Below are 25,417 nucleotides of genomic sequence, written 5' to 3'. Positions count from 1 at the left end.
TTGAGGGCATTCTTTAATATAACCGGCTGGTATTTTTTCAAAAATATCACTGCTGTTAAAGACAAAGACAGGCTGAAGAACTGCAGCAGATTAAAGAAGAATAAAGAGATGTGATTACTAAATAGAGCATGTGATCTGGTACTCTGTCTTGGACCAAGAAAAAAAAGGAGAGGAAAGAAACTGTCAAAGTTAGAATGAAAACTGTAGATAAGATAAAAAGTACTGGCTCCATGTTACATTTCTTGAATTGATAGCTTATGTGGTTACATAAGAGAATATCCTTATTCTTAGGAAATAAACACTGAAGTGTGTTTGTTTGTTTTTTTTTTTCCACATAGCCTCACTCTGTCTCCTAGGCTGGAATGCGGTTGCGCGATTTCGGCTCACTGCAACCTCCACCTCCCGGGTTCAAGCAATTCTCCTGCCTCAGCTTCCCTAGTAGCTGGGATTACAGGTGTGCACCAGGCTGATTTTTTGTATTTTTAGTAGAGACGGGATTTCACCATATTGGCCAGGCTGGTTTCGAATTCCTGGCCTCAGGTGATCCACCTGCCTCAGCCTCCCAAAGTGCAGGGATGACAGATGTGAGCCACCGTACCCAGCCAATAAACACTAAAGTATTAAGGGGTAAGGGATACAAAGTAAAGTACGGGAAAGAAAGAAAGAGAAAGAGGCAAGGAGAGGGACAGAGACAGAGGGAAAGGGAAGAGAGACTGCTATGACAAATGTGGCAAAAAGTTAAAAATAGATAAATATGGATAAAGAGTATATGGAAGATTTGTTCTTTTCTTCCCCCTCAAATTTCTGTAAGTTTGAAATTAGTTCAAAATAGGAAGCTAAAAACAAAAATAAAATGGAACAGAGTAACTTCCTTTAAACCAGGAAGCCTCCTTTTGAAGCTGCAGCATCTGAGATGCAGGCGGCGAGTCCAGGCCCCTCCACTCTGTCTCCCCTCCCAGCCAAGATGATTTTTAAAAGTCCACAGTTGCAAACTGTTAGTGTCTCCTAGTGAGGGTTTTCTATCATTCACGTGGTTAACATGGTTAGCAGGTTAACACCTTCATCCTGTGTGTTTAGGAACCTCTGTGAGAAAGGGTAAAGGTGAACACAGCAGGTGGGGCCGTCAGGCCGGTGTTTTTCTTGCGTGATGGGACCCCAGGCTGGTGGCCCAGGGCTGTGCCACCCGTTGCTTCCCATGCCTGAGTGTGGATGTGGATCCTCATGCCTGCCCCTCATGGTGCCAACGGCAGGTGCCCCTGTAGGCATCGGGACTGCATTTCAAGCAAAAAGGAGGCAGGAAGGGGCAGGAAGGTGTCCTCATTCTAGGCTTGCCTTCACTTGCAAAGGAAAACGCACTCAGCCGCAAGCCCTCCCCTTCTCAGTGCCCAGAACTGTGCTGTGTGCATGCCAAGGGCCAGAAGACAGACACCAGCTGGCAGAGGACTGGCTAACCAGGGACCCACGCTGGCAGAATGCAATTCCAGTCCTGCAACTAGCTCCAAATTAAAATGTAAAAAGCCACGTTTAGCAAATGAGATTTTTCCTGAGCTTTATGTTTTTTAAGGGCTGCATGCTTTCTATGCATGCAATGGGAATATCGCATGGTGGCCTCCACCTTTCTAAGCTTTGACTGTTGGCACAAAACCACTCTATGGCTCTAACGTTCTGTGCTCCGTGACTGTTTTGTGTGGAAACAAAATCTCTGGGGTTGACCAGATATGCTTGGAAATTCCTTGTAACAAATGAAACAGCGGCTAAAATGCACTGTGTTCCAATTGGGGTTTTGCATTTCACATATTATTTTTGAAAAACAACACAGAAAACGTGCAAGTTACAAGGACTATAAAAGTTTTGTATGTAGGCCAGGCACGGTGGCTCATGCCTGTAATCCCAGCACTTTGGGAGGCCAATCTGGGAGGACTGCCTGAGTCCAGGAGTTTGAGACCAACCTGAGCCAGACAGCAAGACCCCATTTCTACACAACAAATTTAAAAATTAGCTAGGCATGGTGAGATGCGCCTGTGATCCTAGCTACTTTGGAGGCTGAGGCAAGAGGATCACTTATGCCTAAGAGTTTGAGGTTACAGTGAGCCACGATCATGCCACTGCACTCCACGTCTGGCCGACAGAGAGAGAACCTGTCTTGAATTTAAAAAAAAAAAAAAAAGTTTTTTATGTAAAGTTTTGGCAGAAACTTTTCAGATTGAGACTTGACATTTAATAACTTTCTGTAATAATGGAAGATTTTAACTTTGGTTTAATTTTTGGAATCTTTTGATGGGTTTGAGGTTGCAGGTATCAAACCCTGCAGGAATGGGCTGTGCACGGCTTCAGGTGGGCTGGAGTGCTAACTGAGGCTGCCAAGTGTGAAACAGCACAACAGTAAAAGCAAAATACATGCAGTGAGAAAAGAAATGAATTCACTCCATGGGCCTGCAGATGTGGAAATGAAGTGTCACTAAGGCCAGGCGCCTGTGCTCTGGGGTTCCTGGCCAGGTTCCCAGAAGGAAGGGTGTGGTTTCTTTTTCCTCTTGGATGGCTGGCTCCGGGTCCTGGATACTTCGGAATCAATTCCAGACATTTGGGGTTGAGTCATCGGAAGAAAGGAAATAGAGACGTCTGAATTTTTCACATCACTATATTTTAAACATGATTAGGCAAGTATATTTTGGTTACTAAAATAGTAAATACATTTTACTAATAGTGAAGTACATTTTGTTACTAAAAAGGAGAAAAGTTATTCAAAATGATAAATATTGAATTAATAAGCTCTCGCATTGGAAGAAAATAGGAAGAAAGTTAGCAAAGAAAGGGGTGAACTGAAAGTGTCAACATGCATTCGTGAAAGTCTGGGCGCGGTTTATTCTGATTTACTCTGAGGTGAGCTGAAATCAGGACCACAGGGTGGGTGATGCATCTGTGACAAGGCTAGACAGACTCACTGGTGCCCGCGCCACCCTCCTGCAGCCACTCCCCAAGGGCAGGCCTCCTGTCCTGGGAGCCAGGTTGTTGGCATGTCACACAAAATCACATGTGCTGGGTTCTGCACAGAGCAAAGCCAGGTATGCAGCACAAGGCAGACTGTCTGGCTCTCGAAGACCCTGAGATGGAGCCCCCGCAGGCTGGGCATGTTCAGACCCCAGAGGTGGCAGCTTCCTGCAGTTCCCTGATCTGTCATTCCTGTCCTGTGACTTCCAGGGAGGGGCAGCTCCTGGGAGACCCACCAGGTGACACCTGGGACTCTGCCCTTCCCTCCTGGGCTGCTGTGTGAGTGGGGCCGGGGTCTGGAGACCCTGAGGGCTGCCCCAACACCAACACCCCTGCCTGTGCTCCTCTTATGACGTGGGTGCGTCCTGTCTTTACTGCCGAAGCCACAGCAGGGGTGTAGGGAGTCCATGCATCTGACTGGTACCTGTCTAACTGCACACTGCCTGTGCCACTGTAATCCGACCAGTACCTGTCTAACTGCACACTGCCTGTGCCACTGTAATCCGACCAGTACCTGTCTAACCCCACATCACCTGTGCCACCGTAATCTGACCGGTACCTGTCTAACCCCACGCTGCCTGTGTCACCGTAGGACAGAGCACAAAGGAGCACCCAGGATGCACACCTGATGCACTTTGTGGCCGAGCCACAAGCCTGATGAGCAGGAGACCCTTGCGGTTCAGCGGCGTGAGGGCAGAGCAACAGAGCCCCTCCGCTTCTGTCTGCGTGAGCACGTTCGCATAGAACAAGACTTCTGACCTGGTCAAACACTTGACACGCACAAAATGGAGGAAACTTTTGGCATGCTATCAAATGCTTTGTCACACGCACACAACATCTCCGTCCCAGCATGATGGAAAGGCAGCTGACCCTGGCCGACCCCACCCCAGGCTGGTCCCCACCAGAGGCCTGAGAGTTTCCCCTTCCAGCCACACGTTTCCAGTGGCCACTGTTCTCTACTGAGGACATCACCTCCGGCTGCTGGTCTTGCCAGGCACCCTGTGTGAGGGAGAAAATGGCTGCCCATTCTCCCAGCCCTGCCCTTACCATGGTAAATTCCCCCCTCAGCAGACGTCCCCATATCAGCCCTTGGGTCTGTCCCCTGCAGGGCCCTGCCTGGCAGCCCTGGGTATCACTGGTTCATCCACTCCCCACTGCGAAGCAGCCATCCCGTGCCAGGGACATGGGGCTTAGGATCAATCAGAGAATAAAACAGATGCAACCCTGCCTGTGTGGAGCTCACAAAATTCTGACACGGTAGAGAACCACATTCACCGGGTGCTAATGCTGCAGTGTGACCGTGTCCCCTCCAGAATTCACATGACATTGTAATTGTCATTACAGTGGTATTAAGAGGTGGGGCCCCCTACTCTTGCAAATGGCTTAATGCCTCATAAAAAGGCAGCGGAGAACTAGCTGAGGCCTCTTGACCTTCCATCCCCACCACCACATGAGGATGCAGTGTTCCTAGCAGAAACTAATCAGCCCACACCTTCATCTTGGACTTCCAGCCTCTAGAACTGTGAGAAATGATGTCCGTTCTTTTTTTCTGAGATGGAGTCTCACTGTGTCACCCAGGCTGGAGTGCAATGGCGTGATCTCAGCTCACTGCAACCTCTGCCTCCCAGGTTCAAGCAATTCTTCTACCTTAGCCTCCCAAGTAGTTGGGACCACAGGCATGCACCACCACCCCCGGCTAGTTTTGTATTTTTAGTAGAGATGGGGTTTTATCATGTTGGCCAGGCTGGTTTCAAACTCCTGACCTCAAATGATCCACCCACCTCGGCCTCCCAAAGTGCTGGGATTACAGGCATGAACCACCGTGCCTGGCCTGTATGTCTGTTCTTTATAAACTGCCCAGTCTTAGGTGTTTTGTTACAGTGGCCCATACTGCCTGAAGCACGACTTTCTGCACTAAATGCCGTGTTGAAGAGCCCAGCTCTGGCGCCAGAGCCTGTGCCCAAGGCAGGCACGGCTGTTAACGAATTGCATCACCTTGGGCACGTCATCACCTCTCTGAGCCCCGAGGCTCCTCGACGGAAGTGGAATCAACAGTGCCCATTTCATTCAAGTTGTCAGGGCGAAGAAAATGGAAAATCACGTCCCTTAAGCACAATACCTGGTAAAAAATCTCACACTGAACTGCCGCCATGACAACTCCAGCATCGCCCAAGGAGCCTGGACACCGAGAAGGGCAGAAGCCTGTGCGGCCCAGCCCCTGTAGTGCGGCGAGGAGGCTGCACCAACCCTTGGTCTTCAGTCACTCAACCTCCCTGGCCCATTCTGTTTCCCAACTTAAGAAACAAAACAAAACATGGGTATGGAGAAGGATTTCACTATCAAAAGAGAAAGCGCGGTGACAAGTGATCACACCGAAGCCAAGCTGGAGAGCCACATCCTGGCTAAAGGCAGGGCCATTTTCTATCCGGGTCACCTGCCATCGGGTGGAGTTAGGGCCGATATTGCCCAATCTTCCTAGTTTTCAAGCAGTTCCAGAATTCCTGTTATGTGAACTCACCTCGTTTAACACTTGCTGTAACTCTCAATAGAGGATGTGAAGCACGCAGCGCACACGTGCAGATGGATGCTGGCCAGTGTGGGCCGCTGAGTGGGCCAGGCCCAGGCTCACACCAACCTGGCACCAAGAAGTCAGAGCTCATGAATGTCGCTTGCACCATGCTCCACTACAGATACATCCCCTCACACTGCCAGTCAGGGAGACTGAGGCCAGTGAGGACCATGGGAAAGTGCTGTGCCATCTGGAAGGTGTACGCATCCTAACAGTTCATGAAGCCTTTTCCACCCCAAAACCCCCAACTTCAGGCTCTGCACTGAGGGGTCCCCAGACCAATGTGTGGGTGACACTAGACAGAGAGGGTGAGCCTGTGCTTCTCTACGGCACCTCCATCTCCATGCATCCAAACACGCGTATGAAGATACAGGAGGTAAAGTGTGGACCCCTGGGAAGGCCAAAGTCCTAGTGGAGGTGAGATAAAAATTAGGCTGTCCACTTCCAACTCCAAATCGAATTCTGAACACATGATGAATTTATCATTATATTTTGTATCTCCAAGATAAAGCATTCACAGCAATATGAATAAGTTAGTTTATTTTGAGAGAGAGGAAGACATCATTTGGGTTCTGTAAACATCAGTCACTTTATTATGCCTCTGTCTGGCTGAAAAACACCAGCTCCTGCTGACTCCACAAGGGCACGACTGCAGAGAGTGCTGCCTGCCAGGTGTGAAGTTTCTAGTTAAAAGTTTCAGCAGGGACACCATTTGCTCGATGGGTTTAAGATTAAAATCGCTTCGTAAAATGTGATAAATAGGTTACTATACACCTTGGTCAATAAAGTTAAAGCACCAGCAATCAAAATACACTGCTACAGGCCAGGTGCAGTGGCTCATGCCTGTAATCCCAGAACTTTGGGAGGCCAAGGTGGGCAGATCACTTGAGGTCAGGAGTTGGAGACCAGCCTGGCCAACATGGCGAAACCCTGCCTCTACTAAAAATACAAAAAATCAGCCAGGCATGGTAGAGGTACCTGTAATCCCAGCTACTTGAGAGGGTGAGGCAGGAGAATCCCTGGAACCCGGGAGGTGTAGGTTGCAGTGAGCCGAGATCACACCACTGGACTCCAGCCTGGGAGCCAGAGTGAGGCTCCGTCTCAAAAAAACGAAAACAAAAACTAAACAAAAACAAAACACTGTTCCGAGAGTTCCATAAAACATAAGGAACATAAGTCACACATGATTCTCATGAGCAGCCGACGTTTTCTACATACATTTCAAAGGTGCTTGTGATAAAAAATAAACTTTGAATTTTAATTGCACATTTATGTCAAAACACTCACATACACACACACACACAATTCTGTATGTGTTAACAAAATTGCTAAATTGGTGTATAACTTCTACCTGGGTATAAAACAGTAGGAACAATGTACCTTGGGACTCATCATCAGGCAGCTCATTGCCAGGGGCTGCTGCAGGACCATTCTAGGGACCCCAGGACCCTGCAGTTGAGCATCTCTCAGGGGTCCAGGTCCACCCTACAGCTCAGGGGGAAAATGACATCACTACTTGTCTTGAAATCTACAGAGGAACACCAACCACAGAATTAGGGTCTAGATTGGGTGCCTGTAGGTAACTCAGTCAATTAAAAACAGCTTTAAAACCCAGACAACCTGATTACGAAATACTCACCTTATTTTGTCAAATGAGCAATACAGTATGAATAATAACTTCTCATTTTAGAACAGGTACCATGATTTAAAAAAAAAAAAAAAAAAACTTGCAAGATTTCATCTTGACCAGCCCACGCTCTGGTTGGTGCGGGTTAAACTCCAAGGCGTCTCTGCTGCTACAGGAGTCACTACCCTTCAGCGTTGTCTTTGTACCATCTGCCACCAGATGGCACTGCCGTACACTTCGGTTTAGAATTTTTTTTTTTTGAGACAGAGTCTTGCTCTGTCACCCAGGCTGGAGTGCTGGAGTGCAGTGGTGCAATCTCAGCTCACTGCAACCTCCGCCTCCCGGGTTCAGGCAATTCTCCTGCCTTGGCCTCCCAAGTAGCTAGGATTACAGGTGTGTGCCACGACGCCCGGCTAATTTTTGTAATTTTAGTAGAGATGGGGTTTCACCGTCTTGACCAGGCTGGTCTCAAACTCCTGGCCTCAAAAGATCCACCTGCCTCGGCCTCCCAAAGTGCTGGAATTACTTTGGGTGTGAGCCACCCCACCCAGCTTAGAATTTCATACGCTGGGAAACTTTAACAAGGAACAAATCATGTTATTTTCTATCTTAGCCCAATTCTCTCCAACTGAAAAGAATGTGACTTCTGAATAAGACACACAGCATATGAGTGTGTGGCTGGAAACAGTCAACGCTGACCCACCCGCCCTGTGGGAGGCACTTCACTATGAAGCTATTTCCAGCATTCAAAGCCACCCCACTCCTAAACAGGTGTGATACCCGGATGTCTGGACACCATGGACTCCTCTCCTAGATGCTTGACACGGTCCGGCACGGCTAAACTGACAGAACCTGCCAGGACAGTCACAAAATTATAATTTCTTAAAAATACTTTGTAGCTACTTCAAAATTAATGCTAATGAGAAATAAAGTTAGTATTTCCCTTAGAACAAATACAAAACATTCACTGCCTCATTAATTCAAAAGCCATTATTCACGGAGCTTCCCAGAATCGGTGTGCCAGATCCGCTGCTGCCCAGGAGCCCTGGCTGGAGCAGCTATGGCCTCTTCTTCCGCAGCAGCTGCCCGTTGCCTTCTGGCCTGCTCTTGGCTTCTGGCTGTGCAAAGTTCCAGTCCACCGGATTGAGAAGCTGCTGAGTCTTCTTATGGGTCCAATATGGATTAATGATTAGTGTAAGCAGAGCCAGTCCGACAAGGAAGAGTGTCAAATGAGGCAGATACAGGCTGCTGACCAGGCTGTCCCAGTGCCAGAAACACACCCACCACATGTGGTAGGTCAGAACCATGCGGCAGTGAAACATGTGAATCATCAGCCACTGGTTGAGCTTCCAAAACAGAGACTTGGACCAGCCCGCCTGCATGGAGACAAGACAAATGCGCAAGTCAATACGAAACTGCCAAAATTCATTCTTCACATCACAAAAAGGTATTTGCTACCTTACTTACCAAACAAAACAAATTCATTTCAAAGCAACAGAATTTCCTCCCCAGGGCTCTGCTCTCACTGGGACTTCATTCTGAAAGGAGGCCACCAGCTCCGTGGGCGCACCTGGGCCAGCAGGGCTGACCCTTGCCCACGCATGCTGTTCTCCTGCTCCTCTTGCTCTTTGACTTCTGCTCCCTAAAGCTATGATAAATTCAACCTTTCTTTTGGTATCCCTTCAATCTTTGTTTTATCGTGAATTTGCACATATTAAGTAAATAAACAATACTTATTTGGCAAAACCAGACACAGGTATATCAAGCTCCCATACCTAGACCCTGGGAAGTGATGAGGTCTTGGGGGTGAGGACCCATGGTGGGATTAGTGTCATAAGAAGAGAAAGAGACCAGAGCCTTCCCCTCCTCCATGCTAGGACACAGCCAGAAGGTGGCCATGTAAACCAGGAAGTGGGTCTTCACCAGACATGAATCTGCTGGTGCCTTGATCTCAAACTTGCAGCCTCCAAAACTGTGAGAAAGGAATTTCTGCTACTCAAGCTGCCTAGTCTATGGCAGTCTGCTGCGGCAGCCTGAGCTGACTAACACAGTATACCTCCCCGGCAAAATATTCTAACTTGGGCTGGGCACGCTGGCTCACACCTATAATCCCAGCACTTTGGGAGGCCAAAGTGGGTAGATCACTTGAAGTCAGAAGTTTGAGACCAGCCTGGCCAACATGGCAAAGCCCCATTTCTAATAAAAATACAAAAACATTAGCCAAGCATGGTGGCGCACCATGTAATCCCAGCTAATTTGGGAAGCTGAGTAATGAGAATCATTTGAACCTGGGAAGCAGGGGTTGCAGTGAGCTGAGATCGTGCCACTGCACTCTAGCCTGGAGAAAGAGCAAGACTGTCTCAAAAAAATAAAATAAAATAAAAAATTCTATCATGTTCTTCTGGTAGTTTTGAATATTTAAAGCCCCAGGTATATTAGCTGTTATAGACAGTCCCCTACTCACAACGGTTTGACTTACAATTGTTTGATTTTATGGTGCAAATATGATACACACTCAGTAGAAACTGTACTTCAAGTACCCACATAACCATTGTTTCAACTTTCAGTATAGCATTCACTGAATTACGTGAGCTGTTCAGCATTCTGTTGTAAAACAGGCTTTGTGCTATATGATTTTGCTCAAACGTAGGCTGATCCAAGTCTTCTGGGCATGTTAAAGGCAGGCCAGGCTATATACCATGATGTTCGGTAGGCTGCACATTTCTGACACAATATTTTTAACTTACGATGGGCTTATTGGGATGCAATCCTATCCTGAGTCAAAGAGCATCCATTCTAAGTCTGGACTGAAAAAATAAATGCGAGGAAAATTAGAAGAGAAAGGCCAGCAGAATGCAGTAGCCCAGCCTGCCTCATACAACTGTCACGGGAGTCTTTCCCGGGTCTCAGAGGGGACCTCAGGGCTCCCGCATGTGCATCATAGCACCCTCATGCACACACACGCCTTCAGAGACCGCCAGTGCAGCTTTCCACAAACATACCAAGCACTTAGTTCACCCCAACCCCAGGTGCAAATGAAACACTCCCACCTGGGTTTGGGGCCACCTCAAGGTGGGCCAGGACCACAGGCTTCCCACGCATTCAGCATTGCTGAGGCACAGTGAACACTCAGGAAGAAGAGCAGAGGAAGCAGGATCCAAAACAATCCTGGAGCCTCCAAACTGAACGGGACAGGGGAGAAACCCACGCAGACCAGAAGAACCCACGGCTGTCAGTTCCGGACGGTTAAGTGACATGGGATTGAAATGAAATGTGAAGAGTTAATACTATAACTTATTTCTTACTTGTGAAATTATAGAGTTAGGCTACAAGTTCTTGGAGGTTCTTGATATGTCTAAAGCCAAAGTCACAAATATAGCTGGTTCTCAGCCCCTGGGGTGACTGCAGATCCTGGTTTGCCTGGGGCAGTCCCTGACATCCTTGTCTGGGTGGTAAACAGTATAGTCGCTCTGACAACTGGCCACAACCACCAGGGCCAAAAGTGGTGAAGGACAATGCTGGACTTTGGCACAGGCAAGTTTTCGATCTCACACCTCCCTCAGACCCATAGTGGCAGTACCAGGTGGGCCCACACCCAGGTGAGGCCGGACAACTGTACCTACAGCAGTGTCCAGGGCTCAGCACCTTTGTTTCAGTCAACAACACACAGTGTATAGACGGTGGTTCCACACAAGATTATAATGGAGCTGGACAATTCCTATCATTTACTATTTTACTATACTATACTTTTTATCATTATTTTGGAATGTACTCCTTCTCTGATGAAAATAAAGTTAACTATAAACAGCCCCAGGCAGGTCTTTCAGGAGGGTCCAGAAGAAGGCACTGTCATCATAGGAGGTAGCAGCCCCATGTCTGTTACTGCCCCTGAAGTCTCTCCAGTGGGACAAGATGTGGAGGTGGAAGACAGTGATATGGATGATCCTGACCCTGTGCAGGGCTGGGTGAATGTGTATTTGCATCTTAGATTTCAACAATTTAAAAAAAAGTTTTGAAAATTAAGAAAAGCTTACAGAATAAGGGTATAAAGAATATATATATGTATATGTATATATATATATACACACACCCACAATGTATTTGTGTTTTAAGCTAAGTGTTATTACAAAAGAGTGGAAAAGTTTAAAAAATTTAAAATATATAAATTTAAAAATGTTACAGTAAGTTAAGGTTACTTTACGATTAAAGAAATTTTTTTATATAAATTTAGCATTGCTTAAGTACACAGAGTTCATAAAGTCTACAGGAGAGTACAGTGACATTCTAGGCCCTCACACTCACCACTCATTCTGACTCTCCCAGAGCAGCTTCCAGTCCTGCAAGCTCCATTCCCATTTAACGCCCTGCACAGGTGTGCCATTTTTCATCTTTAACACAGTATTTTTACTATACCTTTCTATGTTTAGGTATGTTTAGATACACAAATATTTACAGTTGTGCTACACTTGCCTACAGTATTCAGTACAGTCATGTGCTGTACAGGTATGCAGCCTGGGAGCAATGGGCTCTGTTGCATAGAGCCAAGTGTGGAGTTGGCTTAGACATATGGAAGGGTACTCTATGACGGCCACTCGATGACGAAACAGCCTAAGGACACATTTCTCAGAACACAGCCCGTCGTTAAGCAACATATGACTGTATATGGAATGGTATCACATGCTGTGTACTCTTTTGGGTCTGGGTAACGTCTCTCACTGTGTCTGTGTAAACCATCCAGATTGCTGCCCACCCTTCTGCTGCGTGGACAAACTCAGCTCACAAGCCCTTTCCACTGATGATGAGACTTCAGTAGGATTCAGTCTGAGGCCAAATGAACAGCATGGCTAAGACAATCCCAGTACCCCTGTTCGAGTGAACATGTGGGTGCACTGCGGTCAGGCACAGACCTATGCGTGGAGTCGCAAGGACACCAGAAGTCTCACACACTGTTTTCCTTCGCTAGTTATCAAACTGAAGACACTCAAGCATTTATCAAGTAAACATACGGCTGACAAAAACCAAAGGAAAGACAATGCTCCTTCTGCCACGCAGTGGACTGCAGCATGGCTACACAAACGTGTGCCCCTCACAGAGTCCAGATTCCAGAACCTTCTGTCATCACGTGTGTGTGTACTGGAGCAGGGCCACACACACATCTGCCCCTCACAGATTTCACCTTCCAGAACCTTCTGTCATCACAGGTGCGTATACAGGAGCAGGGCCACATGCATATCCAACCCTCACAGAGTTCACCTTCCAGAACCTTCTGTCATCACATGTGTACCGGAGCATGACCACACATACAGCTGCCCCTCACAGATTCCAGCTTCCAGAACCTTCTGTGTGAACAGAAGCACAGTCACATGCAAGTATCCCCCTGACAGATTCCAGCTTCCAAAATCTTTTGTCATCATTTGTGTGCCGGGGCACTGCCACGCATGTGTGCCCCTCACAGATTCCAGCTTCCAGAATCTTCTGTCATCATGTGTGCACCACCCACGCGTGCCTCTCACAGATTCAGCTTCCAGAATCTTCTGTCGTGTGTGCTGGAGCACCACCACACACGTGTGCCCCTCACAGATTCAGCTTCCAGAGTCTTCTGTCTGTGTGCCACGCCACATGTGCCTCCCACAGATTCCCACTTACGGAAGACTGAGAATCGTTTTTGTTATGACCCGACACCTGGCACAGGGCCTGCAAGAGTGCTCATTGCTCCTCAAGAGAGCATACAGTATCAACAGGAGTGAAAACAGTGTGTGTCTGAAGACAAAACACTGAAGAGTCGATGTTTTGAACGTCAGAATCCTCTACACTAGCTGGAAGGCCCCACACAGTGATGAACCGTACAGTACACCGCGCACTCAGCCTCAGGCTCTCGCGAGCTCAGTCTTCATTCACTCACCATTCCCTCACAATTCACAAAAAGTTCTCCACCATTTTCCTCACTTACTGAAAGTAGTCATCTTAAGTTACCAATAGTCATATCAGAATGCAATCACTACCTTAAGTTTAGAAAAACTCAAAGCTTGAGAACTTAGAGTTCTTTGGTTTTACTAAGGCACTAAAATTTTTGTAGTCAAAGTCACCAAAGGCTTTGAGAAAAGCAGCAAAATCTACAGGAACAAAATCTGTGACATAACACATGCAAAGCTCTGGAGCCCAGCAGTTATATCCATACTTAAATATACAGTCGCCCTCAGTATCCTTGGGGGACTGGTTCCTGGGCTCCCTGCAGATATCTAAAGCCACGGATGCTCAAGTCTCTTATATAAATGGCTTTGTATGTGCATATAACCTAAGCACACTGTCCCTTCCTCCTTAAATCATCTGTAGATTACTTATAATACCTAATACAATGTAAATGCTATATAAAATTGTTACATTTTATTGGCATTTATTTGTTATATTTTTTATTGTTGTATTATTTTAAATTTTTCCCAAATATTTTTGATCCACAGTTGGTTGAATCTAGACACAGAACCCATGGATACAGAAGGTCGACTGTATACATACATATATATACACACACGTATATATACAAAATATATAAAAACTGACAGTGGGTTGTTGTTTTTCTTTGAGATAGGGTCTCACTCTTGCCCAGGCTGGAGTGCAGTGACACAATCACAGCTCACTGTAACCTTGAACTCCCAGGCTCAGGTGATCCTCCCACTTCAGCCTCCCAGCTGGCTGGTACTACAGACGTGTGCCACTATGACCAGTTAATGTTTGTATTTTTTGTGGAGACGAGGTTTTGCCATGTTGCTGGTCTTGAGCTCCCGGGCTCAAGTGATCTGCCTGCCTTGGCCTCCCAAAGTGCTGGGATTACAAGTGTGAGCCACCACACCTGGCCTGACAGTGTTTTTATATCACCTCATTTGTATTATGAACTAGTGAGTCTGTGGATAAATAGTAGAACCAAATCTAAGACAGAAATACGAAGAAAAAGCCACTGTGCTCAACTTAGACACCCATCCTAAATTGATGGTAATATTTTGTCTTTACATCCTTTAGTTCTGATCAAATCAGACCTTGATGGGGGAGAAATGTTGAATCCTAATGCCCTACTACTATGCAAGAATCTATCAGCTTTAAAAGAATTTCAAAGAATTTCAATATTTTAGACATAGTGTTTTCTTACTGCATTTATTAGTATTTCAACTAGATCAAAATAGAACTATGTAGACATACTGGCCCTGAGCTATATTAATTTAGGTTATAATTTTCTGTTATTGGGGTCTGTTGGCTTTATAAAGTTAACATGAGCAGGGTTAGAAGTAAATACTTAAATAACCCTTTCTCCATTCTACACAAACAGCACACTAAAAGCTTTAGAGAATGTGCAAACTTCAAAATAAAGTCTCACTCCCTGAGTCTGTCCTCCTGGAGGCTGGGCTCCACCACCACACCGGGGGAGGGAGAACTGCTGGAGACGCCTGTGTTGGCAAATCCTGCAGGAGGCGCTGTCCCCACACCTGGCTCCAGGAGAAGCACAGATAAAACCCTGGAGAAATCCAACACTCCTTTCCCCTGAGGACTGGAGAGACAGAAAGACTCACGTCTTTCTTGTTGTTTTTAAAGAACTTGTAATAATAAAAAAAATACAAGATAACTATTAATCTATTTCTCAAAATACACTAATGACCCCAAGCACACGATCTTGTGGGATGTATTAATAATTTAGTCACTATTTACCACTTGGGACACTGATGTGGTATCGATGTTTAGGGCATCGATGTGAGTGAGCGCCTCTGCTTTCCTTTCAAGAACTTTATTTTCTGCCACAGCCGAGTGACTCCTAAAGTCCGGTGTTTCCAGGTGAGAGGAGTAGGCAATGCAGAGCACAGGCCAAGGTCTCTTCCTCCAGCACACACCTCTCCACTCCACACTGATCTCACACCAGAGAAACCCGGGGAAGTCACAGCCCTGCCCCTGCATCCCCAGAAGTCTGCACTCTTATGGAAATAATGCCCACAAAGAGAAAACTGGAAAACTGCATGCTGCACCCAGGATGCTGATGGGGTCCCAGGTCACAGCATCGTTCCCAAAATGACCCCACACTTAGACCAGCAGCTTCATATTCAGTCATTTGCTCGGCAAGGGAACTCAGTAGCCAGGTCACTCGAGGGGCTCTTTCAAACCATTCATGGTTCCAACCCTTCTTCCTTGGTAAGGTCTACCCAAATCACACCGGCCCCCAAACTCCTCCTGCCACCGCCCAAACCACTCACTCACAAGGATGTCTCCAGTATCGCCTGCCGTAGGCTCCATCTACCTCCATGGCCACCCTGTGAGGCTCTGTACTGGCGACGACTGTGCCTCACTCACCCTCATTCACTTGCCTTAACTCTGAGGTGCTCACCTGCTTCTCCTGCAGAGGGTCCCCATCTGGGGCCATGGTTTCTCTGCACTTTCCTGTCACTGCGCTCACACACCCCATCTGGTGCCAAATGGGGCCAGCCTCAGGGGACAGCAGGAACACAAGTTCTTCCTCGAGTTCCCAGGTGCCAGCATAGTATCTGACACCCGGCTGGTGTCCATGGTGGTTATGCATGAACAGTCTGTACTGTTTACACTGCAGTGCACTTTTGATGGACTGATACCATCTACCCACCTAGACCCTGAAGGCAGGAGGGATTTGTTATGCTTATTTTTCCTCTCAAGGCTACCAGTCTCCTGTACACAAGAAATACGCAGTAACATGACCCATTCGTGTGAATGGCTGAACATTTGCAGGATCTCAAATTTCATATCAAATATCCCATAAACAATGTGATGGGTCATAAAAGATAGCAAGAATCTATGTAAAAACAATTTTAAGGCTGTGCACGGTGGCTCATGCCTGTAATCCCAGCATTTTGGGAGGCCAAGGCGGGGAGATCACCTGAGGTCAGGAGTTCGAGACCAGCCTGGCCAACACAGTGAAACTCCATCTCTACTAAAAATACACACACACATACACAAATTAGCTAGGCGTGGTGGTGGGCGCTGTAATCCCAGCTACTTGGGAGGCTGAGGCAAGAGAATTGCTTGAATCCGAGTGGTGGAGGTTGCAGTGAGCCAAGATCATGCCACTGCACTCCAGCCTGGGCAACAGAGCGAGATTCCGTCTCAAAAAAAAAAAAAAAATTTAAAGAGTTTAACATGAAGAACATTTTGACATCAATATGACAATCAAGTGACAAACATTTTTAAAACATGCTCTTCAAAAACAGAAAGAAAGTGCTAGGCAAATAACTATGCTAGGTCCCAACACTTCTGAGCACTAGTAAAACAACCTTATTCAAAAATAAAAAGCAAGCAAGGTATGTGTGTACGCACAGATATTACTTCAGTTTTTCTAAAGTATTAAAAGAGGCCAGGCGCAGTGGCTCACATTTGTAATTCCAGCACTTTGGGAGGCCCAGGCGGGCGGACCACGAGGTCAGGAGTTCAAGACCAGCCTGACCAACATAGTGAAACCCCATCTCTACTAAAAAGACAAAAAAGGTAGTCAGGTGTGGTGGTGCACACCTGTAGTCCTAGCTACTCGGGAGGCTGACGCAGGAGAATCGCTTGAACCCGGGAGGCGGAGGTTGCAACGAGCCGAAACCATGCCATTGTACTCCAGCCTGGGTGAAAGAGTGAGGCTCCATCTCAAAAAATAAATAAATAAACAAACAAATAAATAAATAAATAAATATAGTATTAAAAGAAAGGAAAAAATTAAGTGCTTCCAGACGCTATCTACTGATCCATAAGATCTACTGAGCTTTCTGTCCTTAAGGAACAGAAAGCCTAAAAGACTTAAAATTAAGAAAATTGCCTCCAGCCTGGACGACAGAGCCAGACTCCGTCTCAAAAAAAAAAAGAAAATTGCATTCAACTAAAATGAGTTTGTAACTGAATGTATGTGCTGCAATCCAGCCTGCTGTTGAGTTTATGGCGGCGTCCAGGACATTCTAGCCAGTGATTAAATGCATGAGGTACATGTCATCTTCTGCTGATGCATGCACTTACCTTTAAGAGCATCCAGGAAACGCAGGTAAAGGGCGTGCTCATTTCCAGGAGCAACGTGGTCATAGCTAGATAGTGGCCAGCTTGGAGATTGACCAAGCAGCCAAGAAACCCAAGAAAGGCAAAGAGATGGTGGATAACCAGAAACAAGTCAAATGTCCGGAAGGCCAAGTTGGACAGGTGGACTGCAACATTTTCAAAGAAAAAGAATCCCGTTGCTGTTGTGATGTGAAACCAGCACCAGTTCTGCTGGCCACGTGCCTTGTCGGCATGAAGCACGGGGTCCCCCAGCAGAGCCCACAGGCCTGCGGCTGTGCTCTGAACACCAAAGACTGCACGCGTGGCCGCCAGGTCCCAGAAGACCTTCTCTTTGGCCACTAAAGAACGGTAAGTGGCATTCAGGGAAGAGGACAGCTGGTGGCAGACCACAAAGACGCCCAAGTAGAAGACAAAGCCAGCGACCATCAGCGTGGAGCGGATCCCCCAGGATGCATAGTCCAGGTCAAAAATGCTCTCTGATGTGCCCCCATCGCTCGCAGGATTCATTGTCCACAGCTGTATTCCAAAGGAGTCCTGGGGCCAACACGGGCCGGGCCCTACACTGTGTCTTGTCTAAGGAAACGAAGTCAGTGCAGCGGTCCCTGCGATTGTCACGTATCCATCTTCAATCTAAAAGAAAGATCATTCATTTTATGTTGACTCAATAGAAGCAAGGACACATCACTACCCCAGTAACGCAAACATTAAACTACAAAATATTTAATTCTGTACCTTATTCTTAATGCACTTACAAGGATGCATAAATATACCAAGGTAACATCCACTGACAGTATAGGAGGAAAGAAAATGTAACTAAAACTAGAGCGGTCCAGCCATGAACAGGAGGCCGGGGCGGTGCTGGCAGGAACACAAGGTCCTATGCTCGTCCTATGTGCACCCCATTAGCAAGGCTCCCGCCTTCACAGCAGTCCCAATCAGTCACACAATTCAGGCATCGCAGGATGAAACATATTTAAGTCATTACACTGGGATACACTTTGTTACAGCACTGAACTTCTGCTGTTTGATCCTAGTTAACACCCCAAGGATGTCACGAGAACCTGTGCTCCTGTTCTTCATGTTATTTCTTGGTTAAGGCCGTGGAATGGCTTCTCAACAGCAGCAGGGAAGGCCTGAACTCCTGACTGTGACCTATGGCACTCTGCAGAATGTGATTATCAATTATACCTTCTCTGGTTCCACTCTCACCACCCCCTGCATCTCGCTCCATGCTATAACCTTCCAGTCCTTTGAAAACATCACACTCTCCTGCACCTCTGGGCCTCTGCAGCTGCTGGGCCCTCTCCTGGAAAAGTCTTTACCTCCCCCAAGTTGGCGCCATCTTACCTGTCAGGTCCTCACTTAAAGGCCATTTGCTCCAGATGCCCTCCCAAAGTAGGGGAGTCCCACGGACTGGGTTAAGTACCTTTGCTACAAGCTCCTGATGCATGCCCCAAACACTCATTTTTGGTACTACAAGTGCTTACTGAATCCTCACCTCCACTGGACAGCAAGCTCTGTGAGGGCACAGACCACACCTGCCTTCCATCACAGCATCTCCTCTGCCTGATGCAGCACTGGGTCCACAGTGGGCCCTCAAGAAACATTTATGGAACACATGAACAGATGCTGAATCATGCTGCAGGGGTCCACTTTACCGAAGCCTGAACCTGTCTGCAAAGCTACAAACACCAGAGTCTCAAGTTCTCAAAACTGGAAGGGACCTGTGATTGATTCCAGCCTTTCCTTTTACATGGCAGGAAACCCAGGCACACAACGAGGATATAGGAATGGCTACCGACAAAGCCTCAGATCCCCCCTCTTCCCCCCTCACCCAGTGTGCAGGGACTTGTCCAGATAATGGAATTTCTGCAGGAAGTGGGGACTCTTGTCACTAACACCCAGCAAACAGACAGCAGGGCTGGGAGCACCGCACTCCCCACACAGCTGGACCCTCTGCTCTCCAGAAGAGACCCCAGAACTGACTGAATTGTGAGACGGCAGGACTAGAGCCAGAAGCATAGGAGGAGCCATTCACTGTGGCCATTCAGCAAAAACTTGCCAATCATTATTCAGGCAAAAAGGTCGCTGTGACCACACCCCAAGGACATGGAAAGCACTAGCTCACACAAGCATGCAAAGAATGTGAGTCCTGGGACCTGATGCAAATGACAAGGGAGAATTGATCACTCCTAACCTCTTGGTTTGATAATGGTCTATAATCAAAGGCAAAATAGTACAAGAGTTTGTCTGTTTCTCCATTAACACTCCAGCTTTAACACAGACTAGCTCTGTGTGAACACAAATCTGATGTGGGGAAAGACAGCACTAGTATTCATGTTTCTCCCTAATGTGGGGAAAGACAGCACTAGTATTCATGTTTCTCCCTAGAGAAATGCTCCCGTGTCATGCTGCCCCTGGTGTGTGAGTTCAGGGCACACAGGCGTGCTCTCTGATAGATGCTATGGATGACAAGTGACGGGTTGCCATGTGCACGTGTGCCCTCGTGACCCACACTTCTGGTCATGCTCTATCAAGACTCCAGTGTACTTACACATCTCCAAACACACTTCTGTTAGCTTGTTGACAAATCAGGTTGAACATGGTATTAAGGGCTGGCAAGAGCACTCGGCTCTGGTATTCAGTGTGCAGCAAGGCATCGTTGAACCCCTATGTACTTCACAGGAGCACATCAACTTCAAGTGCAGCCTAACGCTTGGAGGGGAGACCGCTTACCAGCATTAAAGAAAAGCAGGCTGGGTGGAAAGGACAGGTATCAAGCACGGAATAGCAATCCATTACAAGGGTTACCCTGAACAACACTGTTAAAGGTTAAAATATGGACCTCTCGTAAAACTTCTTCCTGTACTTTTCCAAGAGTAGGTCATGAGATCTGGCTTATAGGTCCCATTTTGCCACAGTTGCATCAATGTCCTCTTGGCCAAGACCGCTAACTTCTGTAGGACCTTTGCCTTGAAACGAGAGAATCCCCGACTCCAGAAGGCTCTGCCCAGATCAATGACTCAAATCCACCTCAGTGGAAGTGGTGAGCCCAAGTGATACTTCAGGAGGTCTTTGGTTTGGTCAAAGTGAGAGGGACTGCAGAACACGAGAACCAAAAGCCAAGAAGAGCAGTTGGCTTAGTGGGTTCTGATCTTGATTTCACTATTTAGAAGCTAAGAAAACAAGTTTCAGGCTGGGCGCGGTGGCTCTCGCCTGTAATCCCAGCACTTTGGGAGGCCAAGGCGGGTGGATCACTTGAGGTCAGGAGTTCAAGACCAACCTGGCCAACGTGGCAAAACCCTGTCTCTACTAAAAATACAAAAATTAGCCGGGTGTGGTGGCGTGCACCTGTAATTTGAGCTACTCAGGAGGCTGAGGCAGGAGAATTGCTGGAACCCAGGAGGGTGGAGGTTGCAGTTAGCTGAGATCACACAACTGCACTTCAACCTGGGCAACAGAGCAAAACTCCATCTCAAAAAAAAAAAAACAAAAAAAAAAAGAAAGAAAGAAAACGAGTTTCTTTCTTAACCACCCTGGACCCCAGTGTCTGACTACGGGAAAAAGAAACACACAGAGCAGGCTGGATGCAGTGGCGCACGCCTGTAATCCCAGCACTTTGGAAGGCCAAGGCAGGTGGATCACAAGGTCAGAAGTTTGAGACCAGCCTGGCCAACATGGTCAAACCCCAACTCTATTAAAGATACAAAAAATTAGCTGGGCGTGGTGGTACGTGCCTGTGATCCCAGCTACTTGGGAGGCTGAGGCAGGAGAATCGCTTGAACCCGGGAGGTGGAGGTTGCAGTGAGCTGAGACTGCGCCACTGCACTCCAGCCTGGGTGACAAGATGAGACTCTGTCTCAAAAAAAAAAAAAAGAAACATACAGAGCAGTGGGAAATGAAGCACCTACTACGAGCCAGATGGCCAGATGTTCAACTAGTTTGTGTGATCTTCACCGGAAGAGCAAATAGCTACCAGGTCCTCAAGCTTTCTAGATACCTTTTTGGAGAGATTACCGTATCTACAGAAAATTGGCAGATACGTGAAAGACATGGAAACAGACACAGGTGAGCCAGAGCTGAGTGGGCAAACCCTCCTGGCAGTCAGAGAACAGGTGCCAATTAGGGATGCAGAAACAGTAGATTACAAAGACCAGAACGCTTACTACCCCTTCCAATCCTGTAGCGAATCCCCCGTTCTGATTCTTTGGTCAAACCTCCTGACTTTCTGGGTAAGCTGGTGCTGTTCTACTCTAACTCGTTACTGTGGGTCTCTGAGTTTAGTTAGTGCCAACCAGCATCTTCCAGCCAGGAGTTCACAAAGGAGGTGAACTCCTCAGCTCTCTCAGCCGTGAGGGTAGAAGGCCAGTCCCAGAGGCAGGATCCAGCCCAAGCACCCAGTCTTCCTGGAGTCCTGCAGAGCTCTGCTGTCCCTTCGTGGCATCAGCGTTGTATTGAGAACAGCTGTGGTTCACCCCAAGTCACAAGGCGGGCACCCACAGAAGTGTGGCTAGGCCTTGTTCTGACAGGCAGCACAGAAGGAGTATGGGAAGAGCTCAGCTTCTCCTTTTGCTTCTATTTCTGCTCCTTCACCCAACCACACCCTCTCACTCTTGATATGTAAAATGGGACACAGGGGTTCCCACTGTTCCCTTGCTGTGCACCATAAGGCTCAGGCCACATGAAGGAGTCCTTAAGTGTCATGCACAGCTGTAAGTCACTGTTCCTTCCATGGGTAAAACTGGAGGCCGAACTGGCCGGGCAGGGTGGCTTACACCTGTAATCCCAGCACTTTGGGAGGCCGAGGTGGGCGGATCACGGGTCAGGAGATCGAGACCATCCTGGCTAACATGGTGAAACCCTGTCTCTACTAAAATACAAAAAAAATTAGCCGGGCGTGGTGGCGGGCACCTGTAGTCCCAGCTACTCGGGAGGCTGAGGCAGGAGAATGGCGGGAACCTGGGAGGCGGAGCTTGCAGTGAGCTGAGATAGCGCCACTGCACTCCAGCCTGGGTGACAGAGCGAGGCTCCGTCTCAAAAAACAAAAACAAACTGGAGGCCGAACCTAATGGACTCATCTGGTTCTTTCACTCTAGAAGGCTTCCAAGCCCTTCCACACCAGCCCCTTTCCTCTCTGCAGTAGAGGAAGTGGAGCCGGAGAATAAACAACTCCTGGAAGCCCACCATCTCTTGACTCTGCAGATCTTCATTTTCTTTGGAGAAAATGTATACAAAAAGCTTGTCTTATAAGATTCTGTGGTTTCAGCTCTTCTATTGCACTGGGCCATGCAGTTTTTAAAAAATCTTAATGCAAACACATCAGTAAGAGTGTTAGCTCTGTTGCTGCAGTGTGACCAGGAACCAGGCTCAGTGGCCACTGGAACCCTTCGACTCTGTCATGCATCTATGCGCTACTCTGGTTTACGGGGGCTAAACTGCTATGGATACCAGCATTTTTGTTTTTCATTGAGATAATTTATCCAAACTTGGAAGTGACGTCAAAAAGGAAAAAAAAGATTGCACGCTTTTTTCCCTGTTAATGCAAGTTCAGTGTTTTACAACCCCAACAATCACTTGACTTTCTAGGAGAAATAACTAAACTACCTACCACTGATTGCGGGTCACACATTTTACAATCTGCAAAGTTAATTCTCCTTTCCATCAAGAAGAAAAGAAAATCCCAAAGCCTGTGGTTTCAATGCACACAGGATATTCACCAATCTTATTATCTAATCCGGCAATCTTCTCTCAGCATTCCCGTTACCCACTCACTAAGAAAATCCTAGTTTTGTGTATTCTCTTTTGAACTGGCATTCCTATCTTGCTGTATACTGCATTAATGACTGAAATATAACCTGACAAGAGCTATTTACATGAGAATTATACTTCTAACATTTTGAAAATTATACATTGATAGTTTGTAAAAATGTTTTCCAAACTCAAAAGAAATACATGTTTAATACACAAAATTCAGAAAATATAAACAAGCATAAAAATACAAAAATAAAAACTTACAATCCTCTTACATAGCTCCAAGCACCATCACTATTTTTTGGTGCCTGCTGGGTCAATTGTTTTTCTAGATATAAACTCTTCCTTTTTACACAAAAGGGGATAACAGTATACAAGCTGCTCCCTGGCCTGCTTCTCTTCTCTTAGCAACAGCTAATCCTCTTCTGTAACACGGCTGCAGGGACTCCACCATTTACCTACCCGGTGTCCTACCAGGCTTTTGCCCAGTTCCTCGTTATCATAAGACATTCTGTATTGAACATCTCTGAGGCCACCTAGAGAACCCGTGCTCTTTTTATGGAAACTGGATGCTCAGGAAGAACTTCCTTAACAACCACAGCCTCGATGACGCCAGTCTGAAAGGCAGGCACAGAAGCGTTCAAGCTCAGTGGGGAGCTGTGGCCATCTCATATTCCCTCAATCACTTACACTTCCTTCACCATTGCTTTTTCCTCTCACAACCTTCCTGAAAAGTTGTATGTAAATAAAAATCAAAATACAGGAGTGACGTAAGCAGAAGCTGGATAGGTACAGATTTCACACAGAGGGTAAACTGAAACAGGAGTCAGAAACAGCCGCCTCGCCCCAGTCTTTCAGAGAACAGTCACAGCAGAATCTACACAGGCTGGGGAGCCCCTGGCTCCCCTCCCTACTGTCCACACCCAACCCCAACCCAGAGCAGCTGGCGATAGGGCCCAGAGCCCAGGCGGCTCCCACCTCCTGCTGACCTGACCCAGCGCCCGCTCTCTCCCCCGCACACTTTGGTGACCTGACCCAGAGTCCCTCCCCCAACACAGGTTCTGATTGACCCAGCGTCCCTCCGCCTCCCACACCATGTTGAGCAGCACCTTGTCCCCTTCCGCCCCAGCTAACTCGGTGACCAGTGGAGGCCACACCCACGTGACACCTGCTGTCCCTGACAGCAGCTCCGACGGCACCTCTGTGGCTCTGCAGGAGCCGCCTCCCCGCCTCGTGGGCACACAGGTGAGCTGACCATACTTGCCCAGCCGGTCTGCAGGAAGCGAGGTCAGGGGCGACGGCGCCGCCTCCGCCTCCGCCTGTCCCCTCCCTCCGTCCGGCATCCGCGCCGCTCAAGGACTCCAAAGTCAGCGTCGCGGTGAGGAGCCCCCCACGCCCAACCCGCGCAGGCAGGACCCTGGGCGGCGGGGCTCGAACGCCCCCCACAAGCTGCTGTCCGGGAACGGCACGGCCCGGGGTGCCGCACGCCCACTGGAAGGCAGGGCTGGGACTGCGGACGCTAGGAGCCACCCCGGCCCCTCACCCAGGCTCCCTCACCTGGGCTCCCCGACCCCTCACCCGGGCTCCCCCTCACGTGGGCTCCGGCGCGCCCATCTGGGTTCCCCCTCAGCTGAGTTCCTGGCCCCTCACCCGGGCACCCCGCGCGCTCACCTGGGCTGCCTCTCACCCGGGCTCCCTGCGCTTGGCGTCGCCCCGCCCCTGCAGGACTCCGGGCAGTCACTGACCGCACTGCCGCCCAGTCACGACTGGCCGGCCTCAAACACCGCCCGCGCACGCGCGCACGCACGCGCGCACGCACGCGTTCTGCCCCCCCACCCGGGGGCGTGGCTACGAGAGGCCCCGCGTAGGCACTACCACGGCGGCGGGCGCGGGAGGGGCGGGGCGGCGGGCGCGGGAGGGGCGGGGCGGCGGGCGCGGGAGGGGCGGGGCGGCGGGCGCGGGAGGGGCGGGGCGGCGGGCGCGGGAGGGGCGGGGCGGCGGGCGCGGGAGGGGCGGCGGGCGCGGGAGGGGCGGGGCGGCGGGAGGGGCGGGGCGGCGGGGCGGCGGGGCGGCGGGGCGGCGGGAGGGGCGGGCGGCGGAGGGGCGGGGCGGCGGGCGCGCTGAACCACGGCCGGCGGGAGGGGCGGGGCCGGGCTGAACCACGGCGGGTGGGGGCATGGGGGCCGCCGTGGAGCTCCGCGGGCCGCCTGGTTGCGCTGCATCCGGAGGGGGCCGAGGGGACCTGAAAGCTGCGGCAGAGCCCGACCGCGCCGTTCCCCAGAGCAGCCCCGGCCCGGCTGCGGCTGAGTCGCGCTCCGGGTGTGGACGGAGCCGGAGCCCCCCCGGGGCGCGCGCTGAGGTCATAGGGCCCAAGCCCTGGGCCTTCAAGTCTTGACCGAGCGCATCCCCGGCCCTTCTGCGCCCACGCCTGAGTTTTTGTCTGTAGG

General features: G+C 48.8%; 2 protein-coding genes across 3 annotated transcripts; both read right to left on the bottom strand.

Annotated features, from left to right (window-relative positions):
• Nucleotides 1-2,232: 2,232 nt before the first annotated feature.
• On the bottom strand, nt 2,233-5,934 carry LOC100449287 (uncharacterized). The gene has a single exon (XM_002818758.5). It carries the CDS (start codon nt 4,036-4,038, stop codon nt 3,175-3,177), a length of 864 nt encoding a protein of 287 aa, XP_002818804.5. The 5' UTR covers nt 4,039-5,934; the 3' UTR covers nt 2,233-3,174.
• Nucleotides 5,935-6,080: 146 nt separating this feature from the next.
• Nucleotides 6,081-24,796, bottom strand: CLN8 (CLN8 transmembrane ER and ERGIC protein). 2 transcript variants are annotated; one of them, XM_024251606.3, is made up of 3 exons: nt 24,642-24,796; nt 17,184-17,849; nt 6,081-8,560 (listed from the first exon to the last, which is right to left on the bottom strand). In XM_024251606.3, exons 2-3 carry the CDS (start codon nt 17,724-17,726, stop codon nt 8,243-8,245), a joined length of 861 nt encoding a protein of 286 aa, XP_024107374.1. In that variant the 5' UTR covers nt 17,727-17,849; nt 24,642-24,796; the 3' UTR covers nt 6,081-8,242. The 2 variants fall into 2 exon arrangements, with proteins under 2 accessions (XP_024107374.1, XP_024107375.1); XM_024251607.3 differs by having other exon boundaries at nt 24,658-24,763.
• Nucleotides 24,797-25,417: the final 621 nt, after the last annotated feature.

Source organism: Pongo abelii, chromosome 7, assembly GCF_028885655.2.
Source record: "Pongo abelii isolate AG06213 chromosome 7, NHGRI_mPonAbe1-v2.0_pri, whole genome shotgun sequence".
Classification (NCBI taxonomy): domain Eukaryota; kingdom Metazoa; phylum Chordata; class Mammalia; order Primates; family Hominidae; genus Pongo; species Pongo abelii.
The sequence above is the reverse complement of the archived record's forward strand: the minus strand, read 5'-3'. Positions and strand labels throughout refer to the sequence as shown.

Coding starts and splice junctions, on each gene's coding strand:
- LOC100449287 (XM_002818758.5), bottom strand. CDS start 4,038: ATGGTAAGGGCAGGGCTGGGAGAATGGGCAGCCATTTTCTCCCTCACA.
- CLN8 (XM_024251606.3), bottom strand. CDS start 17,726: ATGAATCCTGCGAGCGATGGGGGCACATCAGAGAGCATTTTTGACCTG. Junction 8,561..17,183: donor TTTCCTGGATGCTCTTAAAG/GTAAGTGCATGC, acceptor GTCTCCATGCAG/GCGGGCTGGTCCAAGTCTCT.